We start from the raw sequence: 27809 nt of genomic DNA, 5'->3' as shown, positions 1-27809 counted from the left end.
CTTGGTCTTACTATGACTCCACTCGTCCAGATGAACTGAAGCAATACGGCTGTGGGGCTGGAGGTGACCTTTGACCCCCCCCCCCCCTGTGGGGCTGGAGGTGACCTTTGACCCCCCCCCCCCCCTGTGGGGCTGGAGGTGCTGAGATAAGTGGCTCATGCAAACCAATCAAATCTGCTTTCACTTTTATGTTGACAGCAAAGATAAGGCTGAATCGTCGCCAAGTGGACACATGCAAAACTCATTTCTCCATCAACTATTAACAATATATGAACTCCCTTGATTTCATATGAACTGTCACCAAGACACATTCACATGTGCTTGGTGCATCTCTGTGAGCATTAGCATCTACTCTTTCTTTGTCCTTATCATTAATTCAGCCCAATAGAAAAGCAGCATGCATTCTAGGCTGACTGTGGACAGCACAGCCTACATCTTCCAACATCAGCCATTGGTTTGGGTGTCTGCAAGGTGACAGACCAGGTGTAGTGGTGACAGTGCATCTAGCATGTAAGATGACAGGCCAGGTGTAGTGGTGTCAGTGCATCTAGCATGTAAGATGACAGGCCAGGTGTAGTGGTGTCAGTGCATCTAGCATGTAAGATGACAGGTCAGGTGTAGTGGTGTCAGTGCATCTAGCATGTAAGGTGACAGGTCAGGTGTAGTGGTGACAGTGCATCTAGCATGTAAGGTGACAGGTCAGGTGTAGTGGTGTCAGTGCATCTAGCATGTAAGGTGACAGGCCAGGTGTATTGGTGACAGTGCATCTAGCATGCAAGGTGACAGACCAGTAGAGCTGGGTATTGGTTCAAATTTCAAGAATCGATTCGATTCCGATTCACAAGGTTGCGAATCGATTAATTTCGATTCGATTCGATTCGATTCGATTCGATTCCGATTCGATCGATTTTCAATATTGATTTGGTTAGTGATACCAAAACGTGGTTTTTGAGCTGTACCCTGAATTACATGACTGTCCAGTTATGTAACACAGGGGTTTCCAACCAGCCAAGTAGATACATGGGGAAAAAAAGTTGCAGACCTGTTGTCAATTTTAATGTTTTTAGTTACACATATATTTACTCACCAGGTGGTGACAAAGGGTAAATAACAGCCTTTTAATCTGTCAATAAAGACACTTTCACAATTATGCACAGTGATTTGATTTCAGCCTATATAATTTCTAAAAGTAGATATTAATAATGATCAAACATTTCCATTCATGTAGCCTACAGTATTTATGTTTTTGTTTCAACTACAAACATAATTAAACGTCAACTTGAAACTATGTTTCAACTACCACACACAGCATAATATTTTAGCCTGTTTATAAATTTTTTTTTTTTTTTTTTTTTTTTTTTTTTAATAAAAATAATAATCGATCTCTGGACATATGAATCGATAATCGAGGATTAAAATGAAAATCGATTAAAAATCGGAGAATCGATTTTTTGAACCCAGCCCTACAGACCAGGTGTAGTGGTGACAGTGCATCTAGCATGTAAGGTGACAGACCAGGTGTAGTGGTGACAGTGCATCTAGCATGTAAGGTGACAGGTCAGGTGTAGTGGTGACAGTGCATCTAGCATGCAAGGTGACAGACCAGGTGTAGTGGTGACAGTGCATCTAGCATGTAAGGTGACAGACCAGGTGTAGTGGTGACAGTGCATCTAGCATGCAAGGTGACAGACCAGGTGTAGTGGTGACAGTGCATCTAGCATGTAAGGTGACAGACCAGGTGTAGTGGTGACAGTGCATCTAGCATGCAAGGTGACAGACCAGGTGTAGTGGTGACAGTGCATCTAGCATGCAAGGTGACAGGCCAGGTGTAGTGGTGACAGTGCATCTAGCATGTAAGGTGACAGGCCAGGTGTAGTGGTGACAGTGCATCTAGCATGTAAGGTGACAGGCCAGGTGTAGTGGTGTCAGTGCATCTAGCATGCAAGATGACAGGTCAGGTGTAGTGGTGTCAGTGCATCTAGCATGCAAGATGACAGACCAGGTGTAGTGGTGACAGTGCATCTAGCATGCAAGGTGACAGACCAGGTGTAGTGGTGACAGTGCATCTAGCATGTAAGGTGACAGACCAGGTGTAGTGGTGACAGTGCATCTAGCATGTAAGGTGACAGGCCAGGTGTAGTGGTGTCAGTGCATCTAGCATGTAAGGTGACAGGCCAGGTGTAGTGGTGTCAGTGCATCTAGCATGTAAGGTGACAGGCCAGGTGTAGTGGTGTCAGTGCATCTAGCATGCAAGATGACAGGTCAGGTGTAGTGGTGTCAGTGCATCTAGCATGCAAGATGACAGACCAGGTGTAGTGGTGACAGTGCATCTAGCATGCAAGGTGACAGACCAGGTGTAGTGGTGACAGTGCATCTAGCATGCAAGGTGACAGGTCAGGTGTAGTGGTGACAGTGCATCTAGCATGCAAGGTGACAGGTCAGGTGTAGTGGTGACAGTGCATGGAGCATTGCCAACAACAGGCCAGTCTTGGTGACTGGCAGAACACGTAACCTGTCTGCCTTTCGGAAGCTGTGTCGAGCCTCCTCCTCTTACGGGACGGGCAGATCTGCTTCCCAGGCCTGTCATCTTAATCCCCATCCTCTGTACTCTGTCATTAAAGTGCCGCCCTGCAGCCTTTACATAAACAGCACCTCTCAGTGCTGTTGACCTGGAATCTGTGCCCGTAAACACATAAATCAACAATACCAGAGACAAGAATGAGGCAAGAAAAACAAACGTGCCCAGCTGTACGGATGCAATCGTCCCAATAATCCACTTGTGGAGGAGAGGAGGCGTTAGACAGACCTGTTTCTATAGAGGCCATTGTTTATTCTACAGGTTAGTCCTTGTAAGTTTAGTTCTGCCGTTGTCTCGCCTTCATGTGGTGTGATTGGCACCAGCAGTGCACTCAAATCTCTGCAGTGTAAACAAACCAAGCCACAGCACAGATCCTAGCCAAGGCAACTGTCAGTAGTTGCTTTTCCTCCCAGGTTTTCTTCTATTTTCTTTTACGATCTATCAAATTGGAGAAAAATGGAAACGGCAAAATTCAATAACATTTTGTAAATATAAAAAAAGTTTGCTTGCGGGGGGGCGGGGGGGGGGGCGGTGGGGGGGTCTTTGTCAAGTGAAGCGATACATAGTGAATGGTTCAGGTTCATTGTTGAAATGAACTCGAGAAACTCGAGCTTTATCAACATAAAATCCAAGGAAAACGGTTTCAGAGTACTGGACACTGTTTGAGTGAGCGGTACTCTCTCTGTGGGAAGAGCAGTGCACAAACACCCCAGCAATGAGCGCTGAGCAACAAACATGTTGCCACAATCACACTGGAAAAAGATTTTGCAGTTCACCGCAGTATTCTTTATTGAGAGATGGTGTAGTGGTCCATTGCACAGCACAACAGTTCAGTACAGTATTCTTTATTGAGAGATGGTGCAGTGGTCCATTGCACAGCACAACAGTTCAGTACAGTATTCTTTATTGAGAGATGGTGTAGTGGTCCATTGCACAGCACAATACAGTTCACCACAGTATTCTTTATTGAGAGATGGTGTAGTGGTCCATTGCACAGCACAATACAGTTCACCACAGTATTCTTTATTGAGAGATGGTGCAGTGGTCCATTGCACAGCACAATACAGTTCAGTACAGTATTCTTTATTGAGAGATGGTGTAGTGGTCCATTGCACAGCACAACAGTTCAGTACAGTATTCTTTATTGAGAGATGGTGCAGTGGTCCATTGCACAGCACAACAGTTCAGTACAGTATTCTTTATTGAGAGATGGTGTAGTGGTCCATTGCACAGCACAATACAGTTCACCACAGTATTCTTTATTGAGAGATGGTGTAGTGGTCCATTGCACAGCACAATACAGTTCACCACAGTATTCTTTATTGAGAGATGGTGCAGTGGTCCATTGCACAGCACAATACAGTTCAGTACAGTATTCTTTATTGAGAGATGGTGTAGTGGTCCATTGCACAGCACAACAGTTCAGTACAGTATTCTTTATTGAGAGATGGTGTAGTGGTCCATTGCACAGCACAATACAGTTCACCACAGTATTCTTTATTGAGAGATGGTGCAGTGGTCCATTGCACAGCACAATACAGTTCAGTACAGTATTCTTTATTGAGAGATGGTGTAGTGGTCCATTGAACAGCACAACAGTTCAGTACAGTATTCTTTATTGAGAGATGGTGTAGTGGTCCATTGCACAGCACAATACAGTTCACCACAGTATTCTTTATTGAGAGATGGTGCAGTGGTCCATTGCACAGCACAACAGTTCACCACAGTATTCTTTATTGAGAGATGGTGCAGTGGTCCATTGCACAGCACAACAGTTCACCACAGTATTCTTTATTGAGAGATGGTGCAGTGGTCCATTGCACAGCACAACAGTTCAGTACAGTATTCTTTATTGAGAGATGGTGTAGTGGTCCATTGCACAGCACAATACAGTTCACCACAGTATTCTTTATTGAGAGATTGTGCAGTGGTCCATTGCACAGCACAATACAGTTCACCACAGTATTCTTTATTGAGAGATGGTGTAGTGGTCCATTGCACAGCACAATACAGTTCACCACAGTATTCTTTATTGAGAGATGGTGTAGTGGTCCATTGCACAGCACAATACAGTTCACCACAGTATTCTTTATTGAGAGATGGTGCAGTGGTCCATTGCACAGCACAACAGTTCACCACAGTATCCTTTATTGAGAGATGGTGCAGTGGTCCATTGCACAGCACAACAGTTCAGTACAGTATTCTTTATTGAGAGATGGTGTAGTGGTCCATTGCACAGCACAATACAGTTCACCACAGTATTCTTTATTGAGAGATGGTGCAGTGGTCCATTGCACAGCACAATACAGTTCACCACAGTATTCTTTATTGAGAGATGGTGCAGTGGTCCATTGCACAGCACAATACAGTTCACCACAGTATTCTTTATTGAGAGATGGTGCAGTGGTCCATTGCACAGCACAATACAGTTCACCACAGTATTCTTTATTGAGAGATGGTGCAGTGGTCCATTGCACAGCACAATACACTTCACCACAGTATTCGTTATTGAGAGATGGTGCAGTGGTCCATTGCACAGCACAATACAGTTCACCACAGTATTCTTTATTGAGAGATGGTGCAGTGGTCCATTGCACAGCACAATACAGTTCACCACAGTATTCTTTATTGAGAGATGGTGCAGTGGTCCATTGCACAGCACAATACAGTTCAGTACAGTATTCTTTATTGAGAGATGGTGTAGTGGTCCATTGCACAGCACAACAGTTCAGTACAGTATTCTTTATTGAGAGATGGTGTAGTGGTCCATTGCACAGCACAATACAGTTCACCACAGTATTCTTTATTGAGAGATGGTGCAGTGGTCCATTGCACAGCACAATACAGTTCACCACAGTATTCTTTATTGAGAGATGGTGCAGTGGTCCATTGCACAGCACAATACAGTTCACCGCAGTATTCTTTATTGAGAGATGGTGCAGTGGTCCATTGCACAGCACAACAGTTCACCACACAACTTGGGGGAAGAACAGCTTTGTGTAACCCGTGCCTCCCTGCCTAGAACCCCCCCTCTCCTCTCCCACATCCCAGCACCAGTCTTAATCACACATGGCCCGCATCCAACCAGCGTGCCGTGTATTGCTTTCAGTCCCGTCATTCCTCTTGTCATGCTTGAAGGATTGCTTCCAGCTCAGTTTATTTTACTGCTGCGTGCAGCGTGCTCCTGGGTCCTGGCTACCCAGTTGAGCAGGTTGAGTGTTGCGTGTGTTTGCACCACAGCGTGGAGTGGGTGTGTGTGTGTGTGCGTGTGTGTGTGTGTGTGTGTGTGTGTGTGTGTGTGTGCGTGTGTGTGTGTATGCGTGATTGCATGTGTGTGTGAGAGAGAGTGAATAGTGACGAGGTGGGGCCAGAGGAGATGGAGAGGCGGTGGTGGAGGTGGTAGCAAAAACAATGGGATATGAAAGCAAGACACTTCAACTTCAAGTCACTTCCTGTATTTGTGTCACGTGGGTTTTGCCCGTGGTTTTTCGTGGACACGCCCACTTAGGAGACTTTCGGGCAGGTCTGAGTCTATCGGAGTCAATGGGAGAAGTGAACGTGATCTCAGATTATGACAGATTCTTTCGCCCCCATAGTCATCAAAGTAAATATTCGACCCATTTTCCGAAGCCACATATCTTCTGAACATTCTGACACTAAAATTGCATTTTTCAGACACACAGATCAGGAGAAAATGTAATTTGTCCATGACCTGTCTCTATCTCAGCGATACACTCTCGCCAGATTTGGCAACAGGAAATCATGTTAGCAGTGAGCGATTAGCTAAAGCTACATCTGGAGTTCGTTGATATAGTAGCTAAATCTGTGGTTGGATTTTTTTTTTTTTTTTTTTATATCTTAGTTACAACTATATTGAGGTTTGTGTTTCTATGTCTGGTTTGTTTGGAGTTTGGGAACTCACGATCTCTAGTTTAAGTTAGCTTGCTAGGTCTGCACTAACCCCGTGTCACCAGGCTCTCTCTCTCTCTCACAACACTTAAGGGGAGAAGTAACCACGTGACCATTTAGGAGACTTGCTCGTACCATTTCTTACAATTGGCGGAGCCTGTGGTGCCATATCTCTAGTAATATGGAAAATCTCTGGTGGTAGCGCTAATTTCAGCAGCCAGGGACTTACTTCGGCCTTGTTCAGACTGCCAGCCCAAATCTGTTTTTGGCATTCCAGATTGTATCCAGATTGACTTGAGAATGTCTGGACAGCATGATGGAATGCCATTTTTGTAAATTGGCTCCAAACCACATTTGGAGGTTGTTTGAAATGCGATGATAATCGTATTACTTCAGATGTGTCTCAGTTCGACTTCGAACGCTCTGGTCGCTCAAATAGAGTCCAAAGAGTCCAAAGTCCCTCCCCTTCCTGTCGGGCCCTATGCCCCTCCCCTTCCTGTCGGGCCCTATGCCAACCAGCTGCGGGAAAAATATGAATATGGTGGCTTAGAATACTAATAACAGTACAGACAGTCTGTCTTAAACATTTCCCTGCAGGTGTGAAAAAGCGCACCTGGTTGGGATGGTTGAGAAGCAGTTAATACATACTGTTTAGTAGTGTGTCCTCCCACTTCCTCTCAGCAGCAGCACTTTGCATGACAAGAGGCAGTTGACTTTTCTTGCTCTTATCACTGGCATGAGGATTATCACCTTGTGGATTCTTCTGGTAACACATGACCTGTCTTTGTGCTGCTGTGCCAATCAAAGAAGAGTGGGAGGAGCCCAGGCAGCCAGAAGATAAGCCAGCATTTCAGTCATGCAGGCACGCCATCATCAGTTACTAGCTGCGTTTACCTGCACACTTTTTACTCAATCTGATTGAAATCAATCTGATTGAAATCAATCGCTTTGAAGATTTCAGGTCAACTGTTTACATGGGATGTGATTTAATAGGATCTGGTGTTTACATGGGATGTGATTTAATATGATCTGGTGTTTGTTTACATGGGATGTGATTTAATAGGATCTGGTGTTTACATGGGATGTGATTTAATAGGATCTGGTGTTTACATGGGATGTGATTTAATAGGATCTGGTGTTTACATGCGCCCCAGAGCATGCATCGATATAAGTGAACAGCTGTGCGACGTGCACAAAATTGAATACAAGTTGACAGGTCTGCAAAGTGCAAGCTCTCGCGTTGACCGTGAGACTCGAGCAGTTGACACTTGTCACATACTGTAGGCCTACTTCTTCTCACACACTTCTTCAAGTAGGCTCCATTGTCTCACAGTGAAAAATCAATTCATATTGTAATCATACCGGTAGCCTAAAGCGTGAATTATGCCAGACACATGATGGACTGTCACACGGAAATGAGAGACACGGAATCTTGACGAGAAAACGTTTGGCGCTTAGCCTACTCCGTGCGGGTTTCCCCTCGCCGGGGTGTTGAAAATCTCCACTTTGTCCGCGTTGTAGAAGGTAACCAAAGAGCTCTCTGGCAGCCGCTCCTCTCCTCTCCTCTCCTGCTGCAGCAGGCAGGAGAGACAGAGGGTATCATGCTGCTGCAGCAGGTAGGAGAGACAGAGGGTATCATGCTGCTGCAGCAGGTAGGAGAGACAGAGGGTATCATGCTGCTGCAGCAGGTAGGAGAGACAGAGGGTATCATGCTGCTGCAGCAGGCAGGAGAGACAGAGGGTATCATGCTGCTGCAGCAGGTAGGAGAGACAGAGGGTATCATGCTGCTGCAGCAGGAGAGGAGAGACAGAGGGTATCATGCTGCTGCAGCAGGTAGGAGAGACAGAGGGTATCATGCTGCTGCAGCAGGTAGGAGAGACAGAGGGTATCATGCTGCTGCAGCAGGTAGGAGAGACAGAGGGTATCATGCTGCTGCAGCAGGCAGGAGAGGAGAGACAGAGGGTATCATGCTGCTGCAGCAGGCAGGAGAGACAGAGGGTATCATGCTGCTGCAGCAGACAGGAGAGACAGAGGGTATCATGCTGCTGCAGCAGACAGGAGAGACAGAGGGTATCATGCTGCTGCAGCAGGCAGGAGAGACAGAGGGTATCATGCTGCTGCAGCAGACAGGAGAGACAGAGGGTATCATGCTGCTGCAGCAGACAGGAGAGACAGAGGGTATCATGCTGCTGCAGCAGGTAGGAGAGACAGAGGGTATCATGCTGCTGCAGCAGACAGGAGAGACAGAGGGTATCATGCTGCTGCAGCAGACAGGAGAGACAGAGGGTATCATGCTGCTGCAGCAGACAGGAGAGACAGAGGGTATCATGCTGCTGCAGCAGACAGGAGAGACAGAGGGTATCATGCTGCTGCAGCAGACAGGAGAGACAGAGGGTATCATGCTGCTGCAGCAGACAGGAGAGACAGAGGGTATCATGCTGCTGCAGCAGGCAGGAGAGACAGAGGGTATCATGCTGCTGCAGCAGGCAGGAGAGACAGAGGGTATCATGCTGCTGCAGCAGGTAGGAGAGACAGAGGGTATCATGCTGCTGCAGCAGGTAGGAGAGACAGAGGGTATCATGCTGCTGCAGCAGACAGGAGAGACAGAGGGTATCATGCTGCTGCAGCAGACAGGAGAGACAGAGGGTATCATGCTGCTGCAGCAGGCAGGAGAGGAGAGACAGAGGGTATCATGCTGCTGCAGCAGGCAGGAGAGACAGAGGGTATCATGCTGCTGCAGCAGGCAGGAGAGACGGAGGGTATCATGCTGCTGCAGCAGGTAGGAGAGACAGAGGGTATCATGCTGCTGCAGCAGGTAGGAGAGACAGAGGGTATCATGCTGCTGCAGCAGACAGGAGAGACAGAGGGTATCATGCTGCTGCAGCAGGCAGGAGAGACAGAGGGTATCATGCTGCTGCAGCAGGCAGGAGAGACAGAGGGTATCATGCTGCTGCAGCAGACAGGAGAGACAGAGGGTATCATGCTGCTGCAGCAGGCAGGAGAGACGGAGGGTATCATGCTGCTGCAGCAGACAGGAGAGACAGAGGGTATCATGCTGCTGCAGCAGGCAGGAGAGACGGAGGGTATCATGCTGCTGCAGCAGACAGGAGAGACAGAGGGTATCATGCTGCTGCAGCAGGTAGGAGAGACAGAGGGTATCATGCTGCTGCAGCAGACAGGAGAGACAGAGGGTATCATGCTGCTGCAGCAGGCAGGAGAGACAGAGGGTATCATGCTGCTGCAGCAGACAGGAGAGACAGAGGGTATCATGCTGCTGCAGCAGGTAGGAGAGACAGAGGGTATCATGCTGCTGCAGCAGACAGGAGAGACAGAGGGTATCATGCTGCTGCAGCAGGCAGGAGAGACGGAGGGTATCATGCTGCTGCAGCAGGTAGGAGAGACAGAGGGTATCATGCTGCAGCAGCAGGTAGGAGAGACAGAGGGTATCATGCTGCTGCAGCAGGCAGGAGAGACAGAGGGTATCATGCTGCTGCAGCAGGTAGGAGAGACAGAGGGTATCATGCTGCTGCAGCAGGCAGGAGAGACAGAGGGTATCATGCTGCTGCAGCAGGCAGGAGAGACGGAGGGTATCATGCTGCTGCAGCAGGCAGGAGAGACAGAGGGTAGCATGCTGCTGCAGCAGGTAGGAGAGACAGAGGGTATCATGCTGCAGCAGGCAGAAGAGACAGAGGGTATCATGCTGCTGCAGCAGACAGGAGAGACAGAGGGTATCATGCTGCTGCAGCAGGTAGGAGAGACAGAGGGTATCATGCTGCTGCAGCAGGCAGGAGAGACAGAGGGTATCATGCTGCTGCAGCAGGTAGGAGAGACAGAGGGTATCATGCTGCTGCAGCAGGTAGGAGAGACAGAGGGTATCATGCTGCTGCAGCAGGAGAGACAGAGGGTATCATGCTGCTGCAGCAGACAGGAGAGACAGAGGGTAGCATGCTGCTGCAGCAGGTAGGAGAGACAGAGGGTATCATGCTGCAGCAGGCAGGAGAGACAGAGGGTATCATGCTGCTGCAGGCAGGAGAGACGGAGGGTATCATGCTGCTGCAGCAGGCAGGAGAGACGGAGGGTATCATGCTGCTGCAGCAGGCAGGAGAGACGGAGGGTATCATGCTGCTGCAGCAGGCAGGAGAGACAGAGGGTATCATGCTGCTGCAGCAGGTAGGAGAGACAGAGGGTATCATGCTGCTGCAGCAGGTAGGAGAGACAGAGGGTATCATGCTGCTGCAGCAGGTAGGAGAGACAGGGTATCATGCTGCTGCAGCAGGTAGGAGAGACAGAGGGTATCATGCTGCTGCAGCAGGCAGGAGAGACAGAGGGTATCATGCTGCAGCAGCAGGCAGGAGAGACAGAGGGTATCATGCTGCTGCAGCAGGCAGGAGAGACAGAGGGTATCATGCTGCTGCAGCAGACAGGAGAGACAGAGGGTATCATGCTGCTGCAGCAGGTAGGAGAGACAGAGGGTATCATGCTGCTGCAGCAGGTAGGAGAGACAGAGGGTATCATGCTGCTGCAGCAGGTAGGAGAGACAGAGGGTATCATGCTGCTGCAGCAGGTAGGAGAGACAGAGGGTATCATGCTGCTGCAGCAGGCAGGAGAGACAGAGGGTATCATGCTGCAGCAGCAGGAGAGACAGAGGGTATCATGCTGCTGCAGCAGACAGGAGAGACAGAGGGTATCATGCTGCTGCAGCAGGCAGGAGAGGAGAGACAGAGGGTATCATGCTGCTGCAGCAGGCAGGAGAGACAGAGGGTATCATGCTGCTGCAGCAGGCAGGAGAGACGGAGGGTATCATGCTGCTGCAGCAGGTAGGAGAGACAGAGGGTATCATGCTGCTGCAGCAGACAGGAGAGACAGAGGGTATCATGCTGCTGCAGCAGGCAGGAGAGACGGAGGGTATCATGCTGCTGCAGCAGGTAGGAGAGACAGAGGGTATCATGCTGCAGCAGCAGGTAGGAGAGACAGAGGGTATCATGCTGCTGCAGCAGGCAGGAGAGACAGAGGGTATCATGCTGCTGCAGCAGGTAGGAGAGACAGAGGGTATCATGCTGCTGCAGCAGGCAGGAGAGACAGAGGGTATCATGCTGCTGCAGCAGGTAGGAGAGACAGAGGGTATCATGCTGCTGCAGCAGGTAGGAGAGACAGAGGGTATCATGCTGCTGCAGCAGGCAGAAGAGACAGAGGGTATCATGCTGCTGCAGCAGACAGGAGAGACAGAGGGTATCATGCTGCTGCAGCAGGTAGGAGAGACAGAGGGTATCATGCTGCTGCAGCAGGCAGGAGAGACAGAGGGTATCATGCTGCTGCAGCAGGTAGGAGAGACAGAGGGTATCATGCTGCTGCAGCAGGTAGGAGAGACAGAGGGTATCATGCTGCTGCAGCAGGAGAGACAGAGGGTATCATGCTGCTGCAGCAGACAGGAGAGACAGAGGGTAGCATGCTGCTGCAGCAGGTAGGAGAGACAGAGGGTATCATGCTGCAGCAGGCAGGAGAGACAGAGGGTATCATGCTGCTGCAGGCAGGAGAGACGGAGGGTATCATGCTGCTGCAGCAGGCAGGAGAGACGGAGGGTATCATGCTGCTGCAGCAGGCAGGAGAGACGGAGGGTATCATGCTGCTGCAGCAGGCAGGAGAGACAGAGGGTATCATGCTGCTGCAGCAGGTAGGAGAGACAGAGGGTATCATGCTGCTGCAGCAGGTAGGAGAGACAGAGGGTATCATGCTGCTGCAGCAGGTAGGAGAGACAGAGGGTATCATGCTGCTGCAGCAGGTAGGAGAGACAGAGGGTATCATGCTGCTGCAGCAGGCAGGAGAGACAGAGGGTATCATGCTGCAGCAGCAGGCAGGAGAGACAGAGGGTATCATGCTGCTGCAGCAGGCAGGAGAGACAGAGGGTATCATGCTGCTGCAGCAGACAGGAGAGACAGAGGGTATCATGCTGCTGCAGCAGGTAGGAGAGACAGAGGGTATCATGCTGCTGCAGCAGGTAGGAGAGACAGAGGGTATCATGCTGCTGCAGCAGGTAGGAGAGACAGAGGGTATCATGCTGCTGCAGCAGGTAGGAGAGACAGAGGGTATCATGCTGCTGCAGCAGGCAGGAGAGACAGAGGGTATCATGCTGCAGCAGCAGGAGAGACAGAGGGTATCATGCTGCTGCAGCAGGCAGGAGAGACAGAGGGTATCATGCTGCTGCAGCAGACAGGAGAGACAGAGGGTATCATGCTGCTGCAGCAGGCAGGAGAGACAGAGGGTATCATGCTGCTGCAGCAGACAGGAGAGACAGAGGGTATCATGCTGCTGCAGCAGGTAGGAGAGACAGAGGGTATCATGCTGCTGCAGCAGACAGGAGAGACAGAGGGTATCATGCTGCTGCAGCAGGCAGGAGAGACAGAGGGTATCATGCTGCTGCAGCAGGTAGGAGAGACAGAGGGTATCATGCTGCTGCAGCAGACAGGAGAGACAGAGGGTATCATGCTGCTGCAGCAGGTAGGAGAGACAGAGGGTATCATGCTGCTGCAGCAGGCAGGAGAGACAGAGGGTAGCATGCTGCTGCAGCAGACAGGAGAGACAGAGGGTATCATGTGCAGCATGTGCAGAAAGAACACAGCCAGAGAGTGATCACTTTCATCAGTTTACATGAGGAACATTTTCCTTTTGATGAAAAAGGTTGAAACTACCCCCCTCGGCAACTGATTGAAATTGCAATCCGTTTGGGCCTGTTTCAGCTGATTGAGGTGTTGTTTATCGAGCATTTTTAATCGGTTTGAGCTTTTAAACCTATTTCAAGCCAATTACTACGGTTCATGTAAATGTGCCTACTGTCTGTGTTTACATCAGTTGCCGTGTGTGTGTGTGTGTGTGTGTGTGTGTGTGTGTGGGGGGGGGGGGGGGGGGGGGGGGGGGGGGGGGGGGGTTGTGTGTGGTCATGCGTGCCACCTTGTGTGTGTTGCATGCTCAGGTGTGTGAGTGAACCAGCATGTGTGTGTTGTGGGCTGAGGTATGTGCTAATTTGTGTGTGTGTGTGTGTGTGAGGCCACCAAAGTCCTCAGCTGCCAGGCCAGAGATCTGTAGGAGTCCATTAAGGACTTAAGTGCCTCCCAGCAGCTTTCTCTATCAAAGACATCCTGAGCTGAGCAGTTCAGTTCAGTTCCCCCTCAGCTTCACTTTGATGAGCTCCTCTAATGGGCCACAGGCAATAGACAGGTTGGGATTAGCACAGGCTCTTTAAAGGTTCCACGCACTTTAGTTTTATTTACTTTGCACAGAGCATTGAAATGAAGTGCTAAAAAAATGTCTGTGATTTACAAATAAATCTCCCCAAAGATGCGCAAGTTGGTTGGTTTGATTTAAAAAAAAAAAGGAAAATAATGAGCTCATAAAAGATCTTCCCCCAGAAGAAACAAGATGACAAGCATAAGCTTTCACACCGGCCTTGAAAGCGGTAAATGTTAGGGAATATGCAGTCTCTCTGGCCAGCCTCCTCTCCCTTCAGTCTCGCTGGCCAGCCTCCTCTCCCTTCAGCCTCCTCTCCCTTCAGCCTCCTCTCCCTTCAGCCTCCTCTCCCTTCAGCCTCCTCTCCCTTCAGCCTCCTCTCCCTTCAGTCTCGCTGGCCAGCCTCCTCTCCCTTCAGCCTCCTCTCCCTTCAGTCTCGCTGGCCAACCTCCTCTCCCTTCCGTCCGAGGAGTCTGGCGCCGCAGGTCTCCATAACTGGGATAAACCCTCCCCTGCTCTACTCTGCTCTCCCATTGGAGGCGTCGGTTTCAGACGCTGCCGGATTTCCGCTCCCCCCCCCGCCGCTTAAGAAGCTCTGTCATTGGCTCCGACCATGTCAATCAGAGCGGCTTCTGCTCCCTCCTCCCTGTGTGTCGCTGTAAATAGTGCCCTGCCGCCTCAGTGAAAACAACAACGCTAACTAGCTAGCAAGCTAACGGCAGAAACCTACACGCTAGCTCGTTGCTACACGCTGAAAACGGCAAGTTGGATTGTTTGAAACTATTTTCCAAGGGCACTGCCGCTAAGCGCCGCCCATCGCAATCCCACTATGGAGACCTGCGGCGCCACACTCCTCGGACGGAAGGAGTCTCTCGCTGGCCAGCGAGACTAGGTAATTATGTGATCCGCGTCTCCCATGTGAAAGTGATGAAAGCAGAGTCGTGGATAATTGTGTTATGTCTTTCGTTACGCCAGTGGAGGTACTCATAGCGCCGGGTCAGCCTCCACCTGAAAGGGTAGGAGCTGCAACACGGAACAGCCTACTAGAGAACCAAAGCATATCTGCAGTCTGTCTCGCCTGTTGTGCGTTAAATAGACTCCTCGGTTATAATAATAATCTCTCTGGCAATAGGTGCGCACAGAGAAATCCATCTGCAGCTGCTTTATGCACAGCTGCAAGATTATCTTCAACTCCCCAGAATATATTCATGCATCCGCACGCAGTACGTCCTCTCGTAATAATGCAGCTGGAATATGAAGATTTTTCGCTTTACATTAAACGATCGCTTAACACTTTAAATGATGACCAGTTTCTGCGTTGTTTGCATATTTGGCTGAGCTTACGGTTGTTGTCTGCAGACTCTGGCCTGGTGGTTCCCAGCGTGTCCTATGAGCTCCACCAGAGGCTGCTGGCAGCTGCAGAGCGGCAGGGCCTCTCTCTGGAGCGCAGGCTGGAGATGATCGGGGTTTGTTCCAGTCAGATGGCTCTCACTCTCCTGGGCGGCCCCAACAGGTGAGCACCGCCTCTAATACTGGAGCTATCCAATGATGTATCTGCATTTTGATCAAATGAGTTGTAATGTAGTATAATGTTCTACCACCAGGGCTTTTCAAAGTCTGAGACTAGAGCCCGACCGATTTATCCGCACACCGATATATCGGTACCGATATTGCCCTCATTTGGCGTTAAACGTCATATCTGTATCGGCTTAAATGTTTGCTGATATGCGGCGATATATATATTTTTTTTACTGAATATATATAATGCAGAAAATGTGCTTGGATCGAGCAGAGCGGCCTCTGGCATTGTTTACAATACTTTCAACACTGCAGCACAGATCTGGTTTAGCCAGCTATACTTTGTCACTTGGTCGGGGGGAGTCCGTGGGGGAAGTCCCTTGATAACGTCCATATTAATTAGCCATGTGCTTCAGCTGCGCTCACACTGGACATCAACACTAGCGGGAGACTTCTCCCACTCCCGCAAACATACACAGTAATGTTATGCGTAACGTTAACATGGACATATAACATCTTACCGAGAGGGAGAGACATCACTAACAGCTAAGCTAAGTAACTAGCCGATCAGAAAAGCATGTAAACAGCCGTGGGATTCGTGAGAAACTCTGTAAAAGAAGGAGAGAGAGCTGTGAGTGCTTGTGCAGAACTAGTCCACGTTTAAGTGTACAGCGGGTAATGAGCCGCTGTGATGAAGAATCTAGCGAGATGAACGGGGTTGAGGCAGACGATACACTATTGCAGATGCAGCAGCCATATCCTCCAGACTCCAGTAAGTAGCCTGCCTCCTGCACATATCCTCCAGACTCCAGTAAATAGCCTGCCTCCTGCACATATCCTCCAGACTCCAGTAAATAGCCTGCCTCCTGCACATATCCTCCAGACTCCAGTAAATAGCCTGCCTCCTGCACATATCCTCCAGACTCCAGTAAGTAGCCTGCCTCCTGCACATATCCTCCAGACTCCAGTAAATAGCCTGCCTCCTGCACATATCCTCCAGACTCCAGTAAATAGCCTGCCTCCTGCACATATCCTCCAGACTCCAGTAAATAGCCTGCCTCCTGCACATATCCTCCAGACTCCAGTAAATAGCCTGCCTCCTGCACATGACGCCTTCATGGTGCCTCGGTAAAGTCTGCACATGAGTGCAACCTTGCGTCCCAGCATGCTCTCGCTAAAAAAACAAAACAAGGGAGAAGGATCACGTGAGTGTGGCGTTTAAGGACATCTGTAAAATAAATAAATTGGGTGTGTATTACTCATTGTGTCACTGGACAGACATGCACGTAACTAACTTTGCAGTCTGAGCCATCTTAACCCTTGTACCCTCCTTATATTTTTTGCCTGTTGCACTCCCTCATCCAGCAGCTGGATATTGATAGTCAATAGTTATTTGTTATATTCATAATAATTATTATAATTATTATTATGATTTTTTTTATTGATTCTTATCCATTGGTAACTTCATCCCTCATACCTCATATCAACATGTCATGCTTACTCAGAATTTTAACCCCTCAAATGCCAGTTTACTGTACTTACTGTACAATCAAATTTACAGTAGAAAAGACAAAATATGATTTTTTTTGCATACCCATCAATGCCACCTGGATATCCCCCTGTGGGATTATTTTAGCCTGGGATTTCTCACATTTTTCGCGGAGGAATTATTTTCTTACCTTTTTCATCTGTTGAGAATTGCAATCCTTATCATCCATCCATATTTTTGCCTATCTGGCTGCTTGCCAGATATTGATCGATACACGACGAAACTGGCCGGCTCTATGACACGGAAGTCCACAGAAAGTATCTGGGAGACGACCCGGATGTTGTTCATGAGCGATCTTTGCCATCCGGGTGACTGGCCTGTGGTGACCTGCTCGCAGAGTAGCAGGGGGGAGCGAAGAAAGGCAGACCTCCAGGGAGACATCCACACCGAGGCGTCCAGCAACATTAGCCGAAAAAGAGCCTCGTTTCACGGCTTTGGATTTACTGTGCATCGGTGCTTTGAGCGCACCTCAAACGGGGAGCGATAGAAAGCTGCTACAACCACAAAACACGACGATGTTAGAGATCTATGGTCAAATTTCGACGGCGATTCCAGAAATGCTATCGGCGAGTCGCTACGATGAACGAGCGCGGAGATACCGACGTATTGTCAATGAAGGTGAGTTTCATAAAAAATCATGAAACTGCTAATTTTCGACTGCCAGCTAATTTTCACAAAAAACATAAGATAGCTTCATTGATCCATCAATCTTGGTCTAAAGGCTTCAAATCAGTAGTTTGCACTGGAAAATCCGGGTTCCCAGGTCATGTGACATGTTACCATGACAATCACTGTACTGTATATTTAATATCAAACTGCATGCAATTGGTTGCTGTGCCAACACTGATCAAATAGGGGGGTGGGGCCAAACACAATAGAAGCTACAAATTTGATGTATTGACTCTAGCTGAGAGGTGTAAGATCAGAAAAATAATTATTTTTGGGGAAAGTACGTGGGAGTCCAAAAAAAAATGTTTTTTTTTTGCTAAATTAACATTGAAATCAATGGGAAAAATATGCAATGGATTTTGAATGGTTGTAACTCCACCAAATGTTCAACCAACTCCAAGGTTAGATATTAAGGTCAAATTTAAAGGTGTTTGGTCCAGGATGCCCGCTGAAAAAAATAAAATAGATTAATTTTGTAAAAATTTCCTGGAGGTCTCAAAAAAGTGGTTTTAATGGTTTTAATACGATCCAGCTGCTGGATGATGGGGGTTAACGTGATTATAGCACTTACTTTTTGCCAGGAACACTTTTTTAGCATGGCGGAAGGGTGAATTACCATGATAAATCAAAAAAACATGATTTGGAAAGTTTCAGCCCTGAACTCCCAAAACTTTTTTTTCCACAGAAAAAAAAAATCACAAAATCCACCTTACGATCCATCTGCTGGATGAGGGGGGTACAAGGTTAAATAGCCTATGTGCTGTACCACAGTGCTGCAGTTTCTATTTTCCTTTTTCTATGTTTGAGACAGGCAAAGTAAACATAGACTGATATCACAGGATATTGTGAAGAGTACATGGCTATATAATTTGTAAAGATTTTACAGCATTATAAAAAATATATGTGCTGTATTCTGCTCTTAAAATGTTTTATATTTCTGAAAGATTATTTTATTTCAAATTGTTTTATTATTATTATTTTTAAACATATTTCATTAAATATTTCTTTAATAAGTGTATTTGCTTAAGAAAGCAGTCTTCTGAGTAGGCTACCCCTGCATGGTCATATTCACAGTGATTATATATAGATTATACCTGATTAGAACACGGCTCTCTCGAATACTCGATTCTGATTGGTCAATCAACAATATTCACCGGTCATTATTTCTCGACAACCGACCGCTGCTCTGCCACACCTGGATTAATCAGTTGATAAGAGCTTTTTGTCAGCAAGACACTACTAATTAGGCCAACCAGTTGCAGCTGTGGTGTCTTGTGTGCCAATTACGAATGAAACCGCTTTGTCGTTGAAAACGCTATTAAAAAATCTATTTGAATAATTATTTTTGTCAGATTATTGAATGATTTAGTTGTAGGCCGTGTTCTAAGCGGGATAATGTATATTGAGGCGGTGATTACTGGGAAATAATGACCTTCAGGTGAACGATTAAGCCCTCCGCTGGCGCGTCGGGCTCAATCCACCTGTCGGTCATTATTTCCCCCGTAATCACCGCCTCAATATACATTATCCCTTACGTAATGCACAGCCATGTTTTTAGTTGGACTAGCCCCAGAGTCGGCACCATGCAAATGTAGCTATTGTGAAGAACTGTTATCATGCAGTCTATTCATTTGCAAGCATGTACCGGTATTCAATATTCGCCCAGAAGGGCAATTTGTGTGCAAGCAGATATAAAAACATACAGAAATACATGTAAAACAAAACACGGACAAGTGAAACAACATGGAGCATCATCATTGCATGCATTTGTTCCACAAACAGACTTTTTGTTCGAGTTGTTCTGTCAATTTTTTGGTTGTTTTCTGGTTGTGTTTATTCCGTTTCCGTGGCGACCATCTTTACTACTGTGTTTCTACATGTGTGAGATGCTGTTAACCTTGACCCCACCTGTGGGCTTCCCCCCCCCCCTCTGTTAAGCACAACCCTTCTCACGGCAAGAACATCCAAACATTTCCTCTTTTCTATATTGCCTTAGGCTGTTTTTCTAAGTAGTTTTGCAGCACTAAAGGGTTTTTCCGCACACTCACTATACATTTTCATTGATGTAAGGCTTAATCCATGTAATACTCACAGAGCACAGAGTGCTGCTGCAGGCAGCCCTGTTTGCCATTGTTTAACCTGGGCCTTTATGAGCCGTGTAGTTCTTTTCAGATCAAAGACGCACAGCGCCGGGTCTCGTATAACAAACGGGTTTATTGTCTTCACAGATCCTTTTATCAATGCAGCACTGTAATACTTGTGTGTCTCAAATCTTCAGACTGGAGCTGCCGTGAGCTCAGATCAACTTCTATTTTGTTATGTGACACCAGGGTTGTTCACACTAGATGCCAGACTGGAGTTTCACTGTCTTTACCAGTGATGGGCAACAGGGCGGTCTGTGGACCACACCAGGTCCCTGCACTTAAAGCACTTAAATAAAATAAAGCCCCCAAATCAATTTCTTGTTCAGATATACATATATATATATATATATATATATATGTATATTTATACTGTAAGTTGAACACACCATGGACACGACAACTTTAAGTGGAGCATTGGCAACTTCATCGACATGTTCAGGTATTCAATTAGCGAGTTGGTTATGTTGTGGGAGATATTTTGGGGCATCACTGATGATGTCACAGTGACATCACAATTGCTCGAGCGACCATCACTGATGACATCATAGACATTGTGACATCACTGATGCATCGGTGACATCACAAATCGTACAATGTGCGCCAAAAACGTGACCGAAATCGCAGACAGAGCCACTTACTCCCTTTTTTTGTATATAAAAAGGATAAAGGAAGGGTTATTTAATACTTTATTTTATTAATTTATTTTTTATTGAATTAATATACGATGCTCTGCCAAGTACCAACTTCTGCATCACCAAAGTCCCCATAATACTACCATGCGCCTCTTCAACAAGATGTGAGAACCCTCACAAATAAGGACTTCATTTGATAAAGTTTTTGATAGTTTTTAAAGATGCCAGCATCAGAAATCATACATTACCTAGTCTCGCTGGCCAGACTCCTCTCCCTTCCGTCCGAGGAATCTGGCGCCGCAGGTCTCCATAGTGGGATTGCGATGGGCGGCGCTTAGCGGCAGTGCCCTTGGAAAATAGTTTCAAACAATCCAACTTGCCGTTTTCAGCGTGTAGCAACGAGCTAGCGTGTAGGTTTCTGCCGTTAGCTTGCTAGCTAGTTAGCGTTGTTGTTTTCCCTGAGGCGGCAGGGCACTATTTACAGCAACACACAGGGAGGAGGGAGCGGAAGCCCCTCTGATTGACATGGTCGGAGCCAATGACAGAGCTTCTTAACCGACGCCTCCAATGGGAGAGCAGAGTAGAGCAGGGGAGGGTTTATCCCAGTTATGGAGACCTGCGGCGCCAGACTCCTCGGACGGAAGGGAGAGGAGGCTGGCCAGCGAGACTATACATTACCACACTCCCAAGGACTTACTGAATATTATTGAAGCTATTTATGGGAATTATTATTCTCTTTTAGGAAAAGGCACTTTCCCAAGATGGTCTTTTCCCTCCTAAATGTGCTGTTTGATGATTTGGCATTGGTACAGTATCTATCAAATCTAATACAGATGATATGAAACGAGGGTTCAGGTAGCCATTGTACTGTATGACATGTTTATTGACGTCAATTCCCAGGCTCACGCCGAAGAACGTCCACCAGAGGCCCACGGTGGCCCTGCTGTGCGGGCCCCACGTGCAGGGCGCCCAGGGCATCAGCTGTGGCCGCCACCTGGCCAACCGCGAGGTGGAGGTCATCCTGTTCCTGCCCAACTTCGTCAAGATGCAGGAGTCCGTCACCAACGAGCTCAACATCTACAGCAAGACCAACAGCAAGCAGGTGGCCTGCATCAAAGGTAGCCCTCACAGACCAACAGCAAGCAGGTGGCCTGCATCAAAGGTAGCCCTCACAGACCAACAGCAAGCAGGTGGCCTGCATCAAAGGTAGCCCTCACAGACCAACAGCAAGCAGGTGGCCTGCATCAAAGGTAGCCCTCACAGACCAACAGCAAGCAGGTGGCCTGCATCAAAGGTAGCCCTCACAGACCAACAGCAAGCAGGTGGCCTGCATCAAAGGTAGCCCTCACAGACCAACAGCAAGCAGGTGGCCTGCATCAAAGGTAGCCCTCACAGACCAACAGCAAGCAGGTGGCCTGCATCAAAGGTAGCCCTCACAGACCAACAGCAAGCAGGTGGCCTGCATCAAAGGTAGCCCTCACAGACCAACAGCAAGCAGGTGGCCTGCATCAAAGGTAGCCCTCACAGACCAACATCAAGCAGGTGGCCTGCATCAAAGGTAGCCCTCACAGACCAACAGCAAGCAGGTGGCCTGCATCAAAGGTAGCCCTCACAGACCAACAGCAAGCAGGTGGCCTGCATCAAAGGTAGCCCTCACAGACCAACAGAAAGCAGTTGGCCTGCATCAAAGGTAGCCCTCACAGACCAACAGCAAGCAGGTGGCCTGCATCAAAGGTAGCCCTCACAGACCAACAGCAAGCAGGTGGCCTGCATCAAAGGTAGCCCTCACAGACCAACAGCAAGCAGGTGGCCTGCATCAAAGGTAGCACTCACAGACCAACAGCAAGCAGGTGGCCTGCATCAAAGGTAGCCCTCACAGACCAACAGCAAGCAGGTGGCCTGCATCAAAGGTAGCACTCACCAACAGAGATCATAGTTACATTTCCAAGTTTTACTTTTCCTCTGCCATCTCTGGCTGCATTTTTGAAATTTGAATTTATTTATTTATAAATACCTCACATTTTTAGCTTTGTGGAGCATTGAAAATCTGATCTGATTTGTATATAATCAGTTAAAAAGTTTTTTTTTTGCTACCAAATGTTTTTATTGAACAACAAAGTATACAACAGCTATTACAGTAATCGAAATACAAAACAAAACAAGTCAGACCATTCTATCTGGAAATAACATCCAAATACAGAAATCTAAAAGAACCCAAAGGCAAATTAACAAATAATACAATACAAAGAAAAGAAAAGAAAAGAAAAGAAAAGAAAACATTGTGACATTGCACACCATATTTCTGAAAGTTACATCTCAGTAATTTTAGGCAATAATATCACAATAGATTTACATTATCTTAGATAATGTAAATTATACATTATCTAAGATAATGTAAATTATCTTACATTATCTATTTAATTATCTAAGATAATGTAAATCGGTGCAAGGATCAGTCAGTGTCCTGTTGGAACAGACCCACACTGAGACGATGCTGCCCTCTAGTGGAGTTGCACCATGTAAAATCAGCCTGGCTTGCACCTGAAAACTCAAACTCTCAATGTTTCAAAATCACTCTAGCTCTGAGCATTTAGCAGTTTCATTCCTGTGAAATTCCAGGGAAATGAACCAAATGTGAGCCACAGCACTCCCAAACATGTGCCATGGAGAAATGTGTGCCATGGAGGCCACAAGTGTGCAGGGTTTCCTTCCAACCAAACATCAGTGCAGCTCCCTTCTACATGTAGCAGAAAGGGAGCAACTAACCAGTGAAAACAGCTGGTGTAATCTCTGTCTCACCTGGTGTAGTTTCACCTGGTGTAGTTTCACCTGGTGTAAAACACGATTTTAGACGGACAAGCCCGTCTTTATTGTCACACGGTTACACATCAACACATGCACGGACGGCCACAAACACACACATGCTGACGGTGGCCGGTGAAATTTGTCCTCTGCATTTAACCCATCCTGGCTTTGTCCTTTCCTCCGGGGGGCAGGCCAGGAGCAGTGGTCGCTTTCTCGTACAGCGCCCGGGGACCGACTTCGGATGTTGTCGTCACTGGTCGGATGACGATGACGATCTGATCTTCTGCATGTTTTTAATGGGGGGGGGGGGTTATGTACGGAGGAACCCCCCTGGGGGAGCACGGGGAGAACATGCAAACTCCACACAGACAGAAAGGCCCTTACGACGAGATACCCCACCTGGGCAGTAGGCACTGAAGATATGGGGGGAACACAACCACAGCGCCCGCAGTGTCCCAGGCGAGAATCGAACTCAGGACCTTCTGACTGCGAGGCGACAGCTCTACCACTGAGCCACCGTGTAGTCTCACCTGGTGTAGTTTCACCTGGTGTAGTCTCACCTGGTGTAGTTTCACCTGGTGTAGTCTCACCTGGTGTCGTCTTTGATTGAGGGGGGGAAATGTATATACACATTATTCCAATTGCTCACTATTTAGCACATGTCTGTGAAGTCTGGAGTCATAGGGATTATGTGTTACACCTTTTACTATGTTTTTACTACACACTAGCTGCCGGCTATTTAGTAGGTAGTATGTTTAGTATGTACTCTAAGTTTTCAGACAGCGCCTGCCTAGCCCAGGGTAGTACCAGCCCTAGTAAGGTCCTGGGTTCCATTTCCACTAGGGGTGTCAAAAATAATCGATTATAAGATACATCGCGATGCGGACGTGCACGATTCTGCATCGATTCACAAATGTCAAAAATCGATTATTAAAAAAAAAAATAATAATAATAATTTTAATCAAATAAAATATAATGGAAGTACATGCAGTTGTTTATTTTAATTATGGATCATAATACAATGCAATTCCAAATGCACTTTTATTTTAAAAGTAGCCACACAGTGAGAAAAAAGAAAGTGAGAAAAAATAAATCATGTATTGCGGAAAAAAGTGATGCATCGATTTAAGATGCATCGAGATGCATCGATAATCGTACTCGAATCGAATCGTAGCCCTCTGAATCGTAATCGAATCGTGAGGCCAGTGAAGATTCACAGCCCTAATTTCCACCCAGATCAATTCCACCAAATATGTCTCCACTTGTGGCATAATCGGCCAACTTTGGATCAGTGTGTTGTTCTTGTCTTCCTGTGTCTCAGACCTGCCTGCCAGCCCCGTCGACCTGGTCATCAACTGCCTGGACTGCCACGAGAACCCGCTGCTGAGAGAGCAGGCCTGGTACCAGTCAGCCGCCGACTGGGCCAACCAGAACCGCGCCCCGGTCCTCAGCATCGACCCTCCGGTCAGCGGGCAGCACCAGGCCATCGAGGCCAAGTGGACCCTCTCTCTAGGCCTGCCCCTGCCTCTGGCCGAGAGCGAGGCCCGGGTCTACCTATGTGACATTGGCATCCCCAAGCTGGTGTTCCAACAAGTCGGAATCAGCTACCACTCACCCTTTGGATGTAAATTTGTCATCCCTCTCCACTCGGCGTAGCAGGGCACCCCACAGGCTCCACGGGCCCCAGAGCAGGGGCCAGTTGGGACTGCACCGCAGCACAATAGGACAATAGGAGGGATTGCTATGTTTCCCCACAAGGGGGATCAGGCGCCATTGTGTCAGTGGCAACAGTGTGAGAGTGACAGCGAGGCCAACACAACACTCTGCTCCTCTATGTGTTGCATAATGTTTTTGAAAGGGAAAGGTTTCCTGTTCTTCTGGCTGTTTTGATAAAGAGCTCCGTGTTGCTCTTTGCTCACCCGGCGTGAATATGTTTACAAAATGCTGACCACTCGGAGTCTCTATCTTTGACCCCTGACCCCCCCGTGGCCAGTCAGAGGGCCACACAGACACACTTCCTGTTTCCTCCTTTGGATCGCGTGTGGATACTGGTCCTGAGCCAGCGACCCTGCCTGAGTGCCAATACAAGTCTGTCATTCATCTGCCCCCATGTCCAGTGTCTTTCAATGTAATGCGATTGTCTTAACTACCCCAAAGCGCTGCCTTTTGGCTAGTAATGGTTGTCGCGATTTTCGCTGAAAAAGTGACATTATCATTAAGTATATAATACTGTTTCCCCCCCCCCCCCCCCAATACGCCTCAGGAAAAATGTGTGAATTTGTCTTTTGAAGAAAAAATGGGAAAACATTCGATTTACAATTCTGCACTGAAACTGAGAACAACTTTGTGTAGCTCCTCTGGAAGGTGCTGCCGAGAACAACTAGGAGCACAGAAGATCTTGGTGCATGTTCATATCCAGTGATCTTAAATCTAATTCACTTCAACATAGATCCATGTTCATATCCAGTGATCTTAAATCTAATTCACTTCAACATAGATCCATGTTCATATCCAGTGATCTTAAATCTAATTCACTTCAACATAGATCCATGTTCATATCCAGTGATCTTAAATCTAATTCACTTCAACATAGATCCATGTTCATATCCAGTGATCTTAAATCTAATTCACTTCAACATAGATCCATGTTCATATCCAGTGATCTTAACACATTGACTGCCAGACGTTTTTCTTTGCTGTAGTTAGCTTCTGCCAAGCCGTTTTTTGAGGATTATGGCTCATTTTATAAGAGCCGAGGATTCGTTTCAGCTTGGAGTTTGTGAACATACAATATCTCAAAAGTACTAATAGAATGTGTACTTTCTCTGTCTAAAAGAGTTAGTTTGTAGAGTTAGTAGTTATGTAAGCATTAGCAGTTGAATACAGCATGGTTTTAGCGTGAAAAATAATATTCAGAGATAAACGGCTTTTTGTGAAATTGGATGGAAGGGTCACTTTAACCATTCATTTTTGGCTCTCTCTCTCTCTCTCTCCCTCCCCCTCTCGCTCTCTCTCTCTCTCTCCCTCCCTCTCGCTCTCCCTCCCTCTCTCTCTCTCTCTCTCTCTCTCTCTCTCTCCCTCCCTCTCGAGTTGCTTCAACTCCGCCCTCCGTGGGCGGACAAGCTTGTCACCAGTCAGTGCTTTGCTGTGCCTGCATGTCTGGGCCGCTGTTTGAGGAAGTCGGGAGGGACTCGCTCGTTTGGAGTTTTGGTTGAGAGAAGCTTTTGCGATTCTGGTCATATTTATGCTGCGTGTTTCAAAGTGTGTTCCTGCACCTGTAATCTATCACCCGATCATAGTAGATCGGCTGAATCTATTATGTAAATTTGCAATCCCGCATCGCCAGCAATCAGCGCGAAAAGGAGAATGGCTGGGCTGAGAATGGCTTGACAAGTTAAAAAAATGCTTTCCTTCCTCTAGCAAGGAGAGCACTGTTGCCACTTAGTGGGTCGGTGGAATGGGTTGTAAACGTTCGGTGGCTCCAATAATTATATAAGAGATGTAAAAGGCTTAGATGCACAACCCACCGTCAAAAAAAAAAAATCGATGCCAAAAACGTGTAAACACGTTGTTGGCAGGGAACAGCTGGATTCTGAAAACGTGTTCATACGTTGTTGGCAGTGAATGAGTTAAATCTAATTCACTTCAACATAGATCCATGTTCATATCCAGTGATCTTAAATCTAGTTCACTTCAACATAGATCCCATTCAGCCACTCACTTTGTTCAGCATAGGGATCTGTTCAGTGATCTGTTCTGATTTGTTCAGCATCGTGATCTTGTTGCATGACAACGTTCCATCAGTGAACAGGAAGTTAAAATACAGATTAGCAACTATGCATTTGTGAAATGATACAAGGCGTTTTCAAAGGATCGTTAAACCCAAGGGGCATACAGTTCTTTCAACCTCCAGAGCAGGAGAGGGATGGGCAACTTTGATGATAGAGAGGGCCACAGTGTTTACTCCCAGAGGGCCAGATGAATGTGACCGTGCACTTCCACCAGTAGGATGCGGTGTAACCACATTACCCCATTATAGCTACTACAGTCATTAGATGAAAAGAACACAATACTGCTAATCACAGTTTATTATACCAACATTTATTTTCTTTTGCCCATATTCAAATGCATTTAGTAAGGGTTCAAGTAAAAACATGAATATTTAGCGACTGTGGCAAACATGACAGCTTTGATTGAGTGTGCAGTTTGCAGGCTTCTTATTTCAGTCATCAGTCATTTGTGGTCTGAGCTCAAGCACTCTGATTACAGTAAGACGTGCCATTTCCTGGGAAATCAGGGTGGTCTTGAGAATTGGATCCTCAAAAGGTACCTCACCCAACAGCATTCTGTAAACAAAATGTACCTCACCCAACAGCATTCTGTAAACAAAATGTACCTCACCCAACAGCATTCTGTAAACAAAATACCTCATCCAACAGCATTCTGTAAACGCTAAACACATCAAAATGTACCTCACCCAACAGCATTCTGTAAACACTAAACACATCAAAATGTACCTCACCCAACAGCATTCTGTAAACGCTAAACACATCAAAATGTACCTCACCCAACAGCATTCTGTAAACAAAATGTACCTCACCCAACAGCATTCTGTAAACAAAATGTACCTCATCCAACAGCATTCTGTAAACGCTAAACACATCAAAATGTACCTCACCCAACAGCATTCTGTAAACGCTAAACACATCAAAATGTACCTCACCCAACAGCATTCTGTAAACGCTAAACACATCAAAATGTACCTCATCCAACAGCATTCTGTA

The 27809-nt window shown here is 47.2% G+C and overlaps 1 protein-coding gene across 1 annotated transcript in view; it reads left to right on the top strand.

The window, feature by feature from the left end:
- Positions 1–24681, top strand: part of LOC310799618 (enhancer of mRNA-decapping protein 3-like) — a gene marked incomplete at its 3' end in the record, with an annotated part of 49796 nt that extends 25115 nt beyond the window's left edge. Inside the window, exons 5-7 of the mRNA XM_083662207.1 lie at positions 15068–15221; positions 21121–21338; positions 24347–24681. Of these exons, the coding sequence (XP_083518333.1) occupies positions 15068–15221; positions 21121–21338; positions 24347–24681 (707 nt within the window). The remainder of the gene's footprint in view (positions 1–15067; positions 15222–21120; positions 21339–24346) is intronic.
- Between the last annotated feature and the right edge of the window lie 3128 nt (positions 24682–27809).

This window comes from Poromitra crassiceps (genome assembly GCF_964638095.1).
Source record: "Poromitra crassiceps genome assembly, chromosome: 28".
In the NCBI taxonomy this organism is placed as follows: Eukaryota; Metazoa; Chordata; class Actinopteri; order Beryciformes; family Melamphaidae; genus Poromitra; species Poromitra crassiceps.
The sequence above is the reverse complement of the archived record's forward strand: the minus strand, read 5'-3'. Positions and strand labels throughout refer to the sequence as shown.